The sequence below is a fragment of the Musca vetustissima genome, unplaced genomic scaffold, assembly GCF_032173495.1.
Source record: "Musca vetustissima isolate MV318-11 ecotype Yass unplaced genomic scaffold, APGP_CSIRO_Mvet_v1 utg20027, whole genome shotgun sequence".
Classification (NCBI taxonomy): Eukaryota; Metazoa; Arthropoda; class Insecta; order Diptera; family Muscidae; genus Musca; species Musca vetustissima.
In genome coordinates, this window is record NW_026877887.1 from 157,198 (window position 1) to 168,785 (window position 11,588).

General features: G+C 31.3%; 1 protein-coding gene across 1 annotated transcript; it reads left to right on the plus strand.

Moving 5' to 3' along the window:
• The first annotated feature begins 3,192 nt into the window (after positions 1-3,192).
• On the plus strand, positions 3,193-10,591 carry LOC133322566 (uncharacterized). The gene is made up of 3 exons (XM_061531546.1): positions 3,193-3,324; positions 3,384-3,529; positions 10,457-10,591. Exons 1-3 carry the CDS (start codon positions 3,198-3,200, stop codon positions 10,589-10,591), a joined length of 408 nt encoding a protein of 135 aa, XP_061387530.1. The 5' UTR covers positions 3,193-3,197.
• Positions 10,592-11,588: the final 997 nt, after the last annotated feature.

Genomic DNA, 11,588 nt, shown 5'->3' on the forward strand with positions numbered 1-11,588 from the left:
TGCAGTATGATGGATTACAAGAACAATTTGTACAACATCAATGAGTCCAATGAGTGAACATCATGCATTGTATTTTGTATTCTCTGTTTTCATTCAACGACTTAACATTAATGGTGGGCATTCATTGTACAGGTACATTCATGCAAATGTTTACCTTGTACACTCTTTAAAACTTTATCAGTGAGCAATAGTGAGAAATAATGTCTTTTATTTTTTTCTATTAAAAACAAGTAATTAAAAACTCTAGAAAAATAAGTAAAAGTGGAATGAAATTACGTAAGAAAAAACGTCGGAATCTTCCTTAAGGGCCTATGCGGAAAATTTTCCCAAATATTGCAAATTAGAGCACAAAGTTATATGAGGAGTACAAATAAGTATTTGCAGAAATACATACGCACTTTTAAAGACTTTCCATTTGTTTTTCATGTTTTCGTGGACTTAGGTAATTTTCTTACAAATTGTCTCTCATTACATTTCTTAATTTCTGTAATAAATGTGTACTTTTGTTGATTTTTTACTTGCTAATATTATTAAGTAGAGTAGAGATTGTTTATTAGAAAATATGAATAAAAATAAGTAAAACGTCCTTAAGTTCGACAGGTCCGACCTTTTCATACTCATCGCCGTGAGGTGAACAGTCAAATTTTTAAATTGATCGGTATTTTTATATGTGTTTTATGCCATGGTAAATAACTATCAAGAGAAATATCAAAAATACAGGCTATTGAATATTTGGGCTAGGACCTTGTACATACCGAAATCCTCAAATTGACAAAAATTTGGTGTACAGTTTTGTGGGGTCTATACCATATCGCGGACAGATAACGATAATTTTTTGTAAAAAAAGGATTGGACACCCAATGAGAACCCAAAATAACAAATTAGAACCTACTCAATTGAAAAACGTATCTAAAATACCGAAAATGGGGTAACGTAATATGGGGGAACTCCAAAACTTCGACCAATATTGATAATTTAGTCGTTTGAAAAACGTACCCAAACCTTCCAAAATTTCGAATATTGGGCGGTACCCCAAAAAGTAGACCAATATTGATATTTTTGTTGAAAAGTGTGCTACCCCATAAGTACCTAAAATACCAAACTACAGACAATTCGGCTGAAAATCATGTCCAAATCCTAAATATGAAATGTGGACTTAAAGCCTTTACGTGATGTTAAGTCAGTGACATGTGATGAATAGGACTTAGCGCCTTTACTCATCAATACAAAACAACAGTAACGAAAGAGATAAACATATTTATATATATATATATATATATATATCGAAATCTAAACCGATTTCATCGAAACTTGTCACAGGTTAAGTTATACTAATTTCAGATCTTGGTGCATCATTAACTTAAAATCGGACGAAAATACATATGGGGGCTATATCTAAATCTGAACCGATTTTCAGGAAACTTAACACACATCATTCTAGACCTAATTTAGTACGCTATGCCAAATTTCGTGTAAATCGAAAGATATATAGGGACTTTGGCACACCATTTACATAAAATCGGACAAAAATATATATGGGAGCTATATCTGAATCTGAACCGATTTTCACGAAACTTAACACACATCATTCTAGACCGATTTTCCCCAATTTCAATGCAATTCGTCTTTGGGCCAAATAAGTGACCTATGTCAAATTTCATCCAATTCGGATCATAAATGTGACCTGTACTTTGTTTACAATTTGACATGGACTGACGGACGGACATGCATAAATCGACTTAGAAAGTGATTCTATGCATATACTAAAAAGGAACCATGTGTCTATCTAGTTTCCTTTTGCCTGTTACAAACATATGCACAAAGACATAATACCCTGTACCACAGTGTGGTGAACGGTATAAAAAATTGGCTTTAGATATTCATAAATGTTGCCCTTATTAAGAATATATATACTTTATATGGGCGGAAATGACTACTTCGATGAGTTACAAACAAAAAAAAAACATAACATACCCTTCATACTTTTGTGGATTGTATAAAACCATAATATCTCTTCAATTAATTCGAGTAATTCGAATACTACTGTATAATTCGACACACTCATTGTGTAAAACATGTTCGTGTACGAACTTGCCGCATTTGTTCAAACTTTGTGTGTTACAACATACATTCATACCGAAGTAAACATACACAATGAATACCGGTTCGTCGAGTCTGAAACGTGGATTGTATGAATCAAACGAATATACAACAAATTCGAAACTCTCATACCTGAAGCAATTCATGTTTGTTGTACCCTCACTCATTGCACTTCATTTCAAACAAATTTATAGAATAGAATCCATTACTTTGTGTGAGTGACTCATGGGTGGTGTTTTTGTGCATTCATGCAGATGACTAAGTCTACAATCCCAATTTTCAGCACTACGTTTTAGCACATAATAGCATTTCAGCACTACATTTATTATCCTTTAGGATGTTTAAATAGTAAATCTTTTCCATAATTCCTACAATAAAAACGAGAAGTTCTTCCAATTTTTTCTGTGTTACATTTTTCCAGATATTTCTCTGTGGTTACAGCAAGTTTCGGTGCTCTTTGTACTTCAATATAATTTTTGGACAGCAGATCAAGTAATATTGAGATTTTCCTAGATCAGCATGGTGAAGAACTAATTTTCTCTCAGCAATCGTAGTGTGGCGTCCCATGGTCTCAAATACTCACGATGGCTATCAAGCATAAAGTATTAAAATTTTTTGATGCAATATTTAACTTGATATTCCATGAGATTTACTTTTAAGCGCATTCCTGCTTACCAGTTTTACTCGGCCAAATTTCTCGAGTAAAAAGTTTACAAAGAGAACGAATTAGTAGATTATTTTAGGTTCTGGAATGGAACTTAAAGTTTATACGTGTCCTGTTCCAGAATCTATGAAAGAAATTTAAAAATGATTAAATATTTTTTTCATTTAAAGGTAAATAAAATTTGAAACAACGTTGCTTTTACTCTATGTCTTATCTCAGAGTTTGTTAAACTTACAAGCAGCGTTGCCACATTATGTCTTCAGCAATTGCCACACGTACTACTTTACGTAGTCCCCTATCATTGCATATGTAAACAAAAACAATATGATTTTTGTTACTTATTAAATATTTAGCTTTTATTGCATTTTTTACTGACTGACACCTTCTCCCATAAATGACATCGGTATTAATAAAACCCCGATAGTATTGAATTATGTTAGAACTACAAAAATATCGTTATTGTTTCATGGCTGGATGTTTTGCTGCCGGCGGTAGTTTCTTTGGTAAAATGCCGAGTTTTTTGGACAACATGGATTTCGAGATTATCCACTGGCACAAGGGTACATTGATATGAATATTTAATAAAAAATTGCTCATTTTTATTATTTTATCTTTTTAGCATTCACAATCATTAAATATTTTCCAATAGTATTAATGATAATATGCAATGTTCTCAATTGGCGTTACTTTCTAAAGGCTCTTCAGTTAACGGAACAAACACTAACCGCCACAGTATTAACATCTGCCTCCAATTATGTTGTCTCGGTAAGTGAACTCAACAAATTACAACTCTTTTTTAAAAAGTTCAATTAATTAAAACCACATCGAATAATATACTGCATTGAATTGATCCAATTTATAATGAACTACAAAAATTCCGTATTTTGGAGAGTATGTCACGTTTTCAAAACACTTTGGCTCTATTTATTATTACATGGGGAGTGCAGGAAAATTACTACTACTACTACTACTAAAAATAAGCTGTAGCCTTCTCGCCAAAACTTTTTTGTAACAAAGCCGCCATATAAAAAATTCCCCATATAAATGTTTTGAATATCCACCGCATGGTGGATAAGTCCGAAAGGTTAAGTCCGGACGGACTTAATCGATGCCGCCAAAATCTGAAATATATGATGGTAAAATAAAACCTCTATCGAGGTTTTGAATTTCTAGCTAAGTTATTTGTTTAAACAATGTTTTTATAATTTTTTTTAACAATACACAATGTTTATCGTTTTTGAAACATCCATTATAGAAAACATATTAAATTCCATACTATAAAGTCGCATTATTTTAGAGTGTTCTTTGCCCATAATTATGTTTCATTTAACAGTGCATTGGATGATGTCGTAAAGAGTATCAATAAATTTCCATGGAGTTAATGAGAACTAAATTACAGCCAAATCGGGGGAAAAGTCCCATAATCCTCAACTTCAAAAGGCGGTACCGTTATATATATATATATATATATATACTTTATGGGTCTCCGGTGAATATTTCAAGGTATTGCAAACGGAATTAAAAATTTAATATACACTTTACCTTATGGTGGAGGTTATAGTTACATCTGTGAAAAAAACACACGAAACAAAGATATGTGACTTATTTCGAAACCTTCTTCCATTGGCAAACAATGTCATACATTTTCCATTAAGGACCAAAAAGACATATTCGCCATAGGTCAAGTTATTGGGCCATAATTTTCGAAAATTCGTAAGACCTTAGCATGTCCGTAGATTTCCACTTTCATTTGCCTCTGAAAATTTAAAAAATTTGTCTTTTTATAATCTACATCATAAAGTGGAGTGTACTTCCGTTGGAATTACCTATATATTCATAATCGAAATGAAAATATATTTCCATTCGATACATAGAGCTTTGAAATGTTACACATAGATTGCTACTACTCCTAGAATATTTGATGTAAAAAACGGTTTTGGTATAGACCCCATATAAAGGTACCGCTCCTTTATTATGGTATTTTCTGACCGAAGCTTGGTATTCCCCAATATAAATATCCCATCCAATAAAGGAAATTTCCTACGAAATTACTTAATTTATCATTTCGATTTTAAAACTAAGTCCCCTATATAACATTAACGACATGTGTCGATATTTTGAATGTATTATTTTCAATTTTTTTTGCATGTTTGACCTCAGATAAATGTTTAGCCTCACTGTAGGCATATTTATGGTCCTAGTTGCATTTTTAACGGGAGGAACTGTAATTGGGCATGTCATGATCTTGGTGGCAAAAAAAAATTCTCTTTAGAAAGTGTTAAATACACGTTCATGTTTTGACATATTGGCCAAAACGGAAGAATACTGATTTTTGTCACCGTATTCACTGTGCTAAGCTCTGTCGCATTCTAATATGGACTTCGCTCGAAAATTAGCAAAATGGATGACCTAGGAGAATTATTCTTTGGAAAATTGCCTATTTCCGACCAAAAAAAAAAAAAAGAAAAAAAACAAAAAAACAAGCTGTAGGTACAGAATAACATGTTAAGATTTGGTCACCAATCGTAAAAACACTGTTTCAAGAATATAAATCGGCTATTGTTAACATTTTCACTTGAAACTTAGGTTAGGTTCATAATAAATAAAAATAAGTAAAAACACCGTTAAATTCGGCCGGGCTTTTTCCATTCCGATTGTACTTTTTATATATTTTTTAATAAAATTTTTATTGTTATTAACAATTAATAAAAAATATACATAAAGAATTCATTTTTATATACATATAGATAAGATGAAATCTTACAAATTTTGACCAATTTTTGTACATATTGTAAGAACAAAAATAACAGTAACCAGTAAGGAATGTAGTAAAGTCGGACTGGGCCGACTATATGATACCCTTATATATGTAAGCTTTGCTATATCTATATCTGAACCGATTTCAAGGAAACTTACCAGAGATTAATTTATATTAACTTCAGAATATTGTGTCAATCGGCCTAGCCATTTATTTAAAATCGGACGAAACTATATATAGGAGTTGTATGTAAATCTGAACCGATTTTCACGATGATTTTAGGTAAATGGTGCACCAAATTCCCTACATATCATTCGATATGCACGAATTTTGGCATAGCGTACTGAATTAATTAACAACAAAATTTTGGAACATTGAAGGAAAATAAGCGTGGAGGAAATAGAATTAAGTTGTTGACACCACAAGTTTTAAGTCTGATCGAGTTCTATGTAGAAAGTCAACCTGGAATTACCCTCAAAGCCATAAAAACTAAACTGTTGAGAGAAAATGATATAATTATTTCCACAAGCTGCATAGAATATGAATTACGGAAATTAAAAGTTACGTTTAAGATGGCCTCTATTGAAATAGAACGAAAGAATGACTCCAGAACATTAGGCTTGAGACAAAAATATGCTCAAGATTTTACAAAATGGATACCACAACAAGGAGAAAAATTAATATTCATTGATGAGTGTGGATTTAATCTTCACATACGAAGAACCTAAGCCCGTTCAAGACAAGGAAGAAGACCACACATTGTGTTGCCTACGGTCAGAGGTCGTCATGTCACTATAATTGCAGCAATAAACAACGCGGGAGTTGTACATCACACAATCGTTTCTAATTCCAGGGTCAATGCAGACAGATTTAAATTATTTATAGAATTTTTTTTTTTTTGAGAAAATCAATCCAGAGTTGGAAAATAACGCTCAAATACACAAGCGACATTACATAAAAAATTTGATCGAATCCAAAAGATGCAACCTTAAATTCTTACCGCTTTATTCTCCAATGCTAAATCCAATTGAAAATGAATTTTCAAAAATAAAATTATGTGCAATAACTGAGCTGTGTGACGTTTCAATGGAACATAACATTGTTGATGTAATCGAGCGAAGTATTCAAAAGTTTACTCGCAAGATTGTTCTAACTACGTTATGGACATGGTTTTGAAAATCCCACAAGCTGCAACTCGGGAACCCCTTCATTAAGATAAGCAGTTACCTTATCATCAACAATTTATTAAGTCAAATATGTATTTCGCATTTAGGACCATGTATTCAATTCCTGTTCTTAAATATTTATTTATTGAAATGTCAAGAAATACCCCAGTTTGTATTACTATTTATTTAGTGTTTTTGTAGTAAAAATATTAAATGAAATCACACCGAATTAAAGAATATTTATGTTAATTACATAGCCATACAACTATATTTGTTAATATTCTTTGATTTAATTTTCAAATATTGGTTTAAAATTACTGCAAATATTATATTTCCTTAGATAAGAATAAAGGTTTCATTTAATTTGGAAAAAGTTTCATTCTATTTGTAAAAGGTTTCATTTCAATTGGAAAAGGTTTCATTCTATTTGTAAAAGGTTTCATTTCAATTGGAAAAGGTTTCATTTAATTTGGAAAAGGTTTCATTTAATTTGGAAAAGGTTTCATTTAATTTGGAAAAGGTTTCATTTAATTTGGAAAAGGGTTCATTTAATTTGTAAAAGGTTTCATTTAATGTGGAAATGCTATATATGGGACCTGTATCTAAATCTGAGCTGATTTTCACCAATTTCAATAGAGTTCGTCCTTGGGGCAAATAAATGAGCTGTGCCAAATTTCATCTAAATTGGATTATAAATGTGACCTGTAATTTGTTTAGATTTTAACATCAACAGACGGACGGACGGACGGACATGCATAAATCGACTCAGAAAGTTATTCTATGCATATTCTCAAAAAGAAGCATGGGTCTATCTCAATTCCTTTTGCCTGTTACAAACATATGCACAAAGACATAATACCCTGTACCACAGTGTTGTGAAGGGTATAAAAAGGATTTGAAAATTCTGAAATAATAGAATTTAGCATTAACTTTTGGGAATCAGCTTCGAAATCATTGAGTTTAAAATAATATTGAAGTGATTCCCACTGCGCCAAAATTGTTTCAATAACTTCTTGGCGAGAAAGCCATCGAGTTGTTGAGTATTTAAAAACATCATGAATATCTGTACCAAATTATTCCTGAAACATTGAGAAATCATCTCTCATAGAATTATTACAGAAATAATAATTAATATATTTACTGAATTTATCAATCTGATCGGTAATACTGAATTTTGAAGCGGCATAGGACACTACATTAAAACAATGGCAAATTCGTCCATTCGTAACGACAGCGGGGAATGCCGATTCATTTCATATTGTATGTTTAAGCACTTATAATACTCTTAAGTGAGAATAATTTGATACAATTTAGAAATAGTGCTAAATATGTCATTGGGGTGCTATTGTATTTTTGACTTCAAAATGGTGCTAAAATTAGTACAATTGTACCAACTTTGCATCCCTGCCAGAGTGTTATATGGGAGACATCCGAATCTCTGAACAAATTGTCGATTCTGATGCCAAATTCGGTCCGATTTCAGTATAAAAGTATATCGTAAGTAATTCGGAGTTTCCAACCGAATTAGGATAAAATTCATTGGGAAATTTAGATTTTCTGAGAGAAATCGGTCAGAGCTCGGAAGAAAATGTTTGTAAAATTTAGATTTTCTGACAGTAATCGTACCAAATTTTGATTAAAAAATTACATTTTTCCGAAAAAAATTGTAGGGAAAATATTTTTTTAAATTTTTCTTTGTATACATTTTTCAAAAAAAAAAAAAAAACGACGAATTAGTAACAAAGACATAAAAGTATAAAGATACGACAAACGATACGTCAACAATTTCTAATAGATGTATTTTCCTCTGTTGTTACGATATCATAACAAAAGAGCAAACAATATTAAAAGTTTTAAACGCTATATCGTAAGCTTATAAAATAAAAAACATATTTTTTGAGTACATATCTCTAATTTTATTTACATTTTATACATACATTATCGCGTATTTGCGTTTTTATTGTTATCATGCCTCTGTTATGCCTGATTCCCCTTGGATATTTTTTCAAAAAACATTTTGTCGAGTCTGTACGGTTTCTATGTCTTTGTTAGTAATTAAAAATCTACAGGTGTATTCAATTCTTCTTTCCTTTTAGTAATAACACCGTCTGACTCGAAACACCAGTCCCACCTTCTACAAATTTAAAATCACTTTTTATTTCCAAACACTCTTTAAAACGGCATTTACATTAGAACTTGTTGCAGGGTTAACCTACTTTATGAGGATTTATTTGACAAATATGCAAAGGAATTGACAATTAAAACCCATTGGGTTAACTAAATCCGGTACAATGTAAACGTACTATAACACTTGAATACAACTCAAGCACGCTTTTGCTTTCACTGCTGAACAACAACTAAGAATATAAAAGTATGCAAAACCGGTGCACTGATTTGTTTATGTTTTTAAAACACAATTATTTTTACAATGAAAGAGAAAAAGTCCGATTTACATTTCCTTCGTATAAACATCACAGCAACAATAAAAACCCCCCACCATTGATTTATTTGAGAGAGAATATCCTAAAAAATAGAGTCTTCTCTCCGTTTCGGATATCTTAGATTTTCGGAAAAATGCGCAGAAAAAGGTGCCGAAATTCTAAAGGAAATCTAAAAAAATCGGTTCAACTTCTAAGAATATTTTAGAGAGAAATGGGCAAATTTCTAAAAAAATTCAGAAAGCTCGGAAAAAATTCTGAAATCAGAGCCCTCGTAAAAATTATTAGCTGGTCCAAGAGAACACTGGAAAATAAAATTAGAGTCAATTCGTTTTAAAAATGTGTCCAAAACTCCCAACATACCGAATAACGATAGTTACCATTATATGGCGGCTACCGATGACATGGGCCAATATTGATAATTTTTTTATAGGGTATTTTTCTCCTCAGTGAAAACATTAAATTGCTCCCAAATTGTTTGAAAAACATGCTCAAGATCGCCAAAATACCGATCTTTGATGTGAAACTTTATATAAGGGCTTTCTAAAAGGTAATTTTTAATTGAAAAAAATACTACCATACCACAACCGTGTGGCCAAAATAAAAAAATGATAATTTTCGGCAAGAAGATTTGGTACTCAATGAAAACCAAAGGTAGCAAAATACAGCCAATTCGGTTGAAAAACCTCTCACAAGACCCCTAAAACGGAATATTTGGGAAAACCGTTATATAAGGGCCGAAAGCCTGTACAAATTTCAAATCTCTATCCCAAATACTGCGATATCTATCGTAATTTCAACAGACGGATAGATAGACATGCAAAAAATGACAATAGAATTTTATTCTGATCAAATATGGGGTCTCCGGTGAATATTTCCACCTTATGGTGAGGGTATAATAAAAAAAAATTGATTTTTCGAAACCGAGAATGGGTCTGCGTCGTCTTAATGAATGGAATAGCAAAAAGTGATTTCTTAACATTTCATTCAAATTTGTCTCTTGGATGCACATTTTTCTAGCTTTTATGTCAAGTTTTTGAATAAAAATTACAAATCTAGACATTTTTTAAGGTGTACTTTTAACCACAAACTTTGATTGTGGACAAATTTCAATATTATGTTATGGGGGCTAATCAAATTGTCTACATGGTATTTTACTCATTAAAATTATAAACGTCTAATTACGATAACATTTTAGCAGCCTAGGACTGTTTACAAAACTCATATTATTTAAAATTCTATATTTCAACTTATGAAAGGAAATAGTTATGTCTAATAACATTTGTATACATTCTTCTTAATTTCCTTTTTATATTTTATTTCTTTACAGTTTCTTTTAGCCTCGCTCATATACAAGGAACCTATAACATGGCTCTCAACAGTGGGTACAAGCCTCATAGTATTGGGTTTGTGGTTCTTGTGTGACGATACGAATAAAACCGTCAAGAGCAGCAAAGACAAATGAAATAGCAAACCCCCTCCTGTTTCCCAACAATTTGTGATAAATAGATGGAGATAAAACAAAAGATATTTTGTTTTTTTGGATAAATTTCAGATTTTTTTATGTAGATTTTTCTCTTTTAAATTTATTAAAAATTATATTTAATAAAATGAACATAAATAAGTATATTTCCTTGTTGTTGTTGATTTATTTTTTTGTTTTGTTTTGCTTGTTTTATTTTTGTTGTTTCATTATTAATAATTTCTTCCTTACGGTTTGTTTTTTGTTTTGTTGTTGTTTCATCATCATCTTCATGGTTTTTCTTCTTCATCAACATCATCTTCTGTTTTGTGTTTCATATTTCTTCTGTAGTAATTAATAATTAATAGAAATTATAGATTTCTTGGTATATATATTTTTTTAGGGATCGATCATCAATCATTTTGTTTCATATATTCTTGATCTACTTCTTATTCTGCTTCTTCGTAAGAGAGAAAAAGTTGTTGTGTTGTATGTGTATGTTGTTGTTGTGAGAGTTAAATAGTATAAGTATCATTTTTTCTGTTTTCTGTTTTTTGTTTTGTATTATTTTGTAATCGTTTTATGTTTAATTATATTCATATGTTTAAGATTAAATACATAAATGTTTTGTTTTTTGTTTTATATATTATATAATGAAAAAAATAAAGAGGGATTTCTGCCTTCTGCTTCATAATTGTTCAAAGGGTATGATGGGTGGGTTGGGGGGATGAAGGGGAGGAGATGTATTTTTGGTGAGGATTGTTGTTGTTGTTTAATGGTGGTGCATTGTAAAAATTGTTGAGAATAAGAGGACGGTTATATGCCGCCGTTTATTATAGATTTCATTTAATTCTCCTGTGGCAGGAGAAAAAGAGGTCGTCGAGATAAACTCTTTTTGCACACCTTTGCAAGGCTTTGGAAAAAAGAGTTCCAACCTCTCTCTTGGTTGCTGGTTGCATCTGTCGTTTAGGTTCATGAATTGTGGATTGGGTCTAGGGTA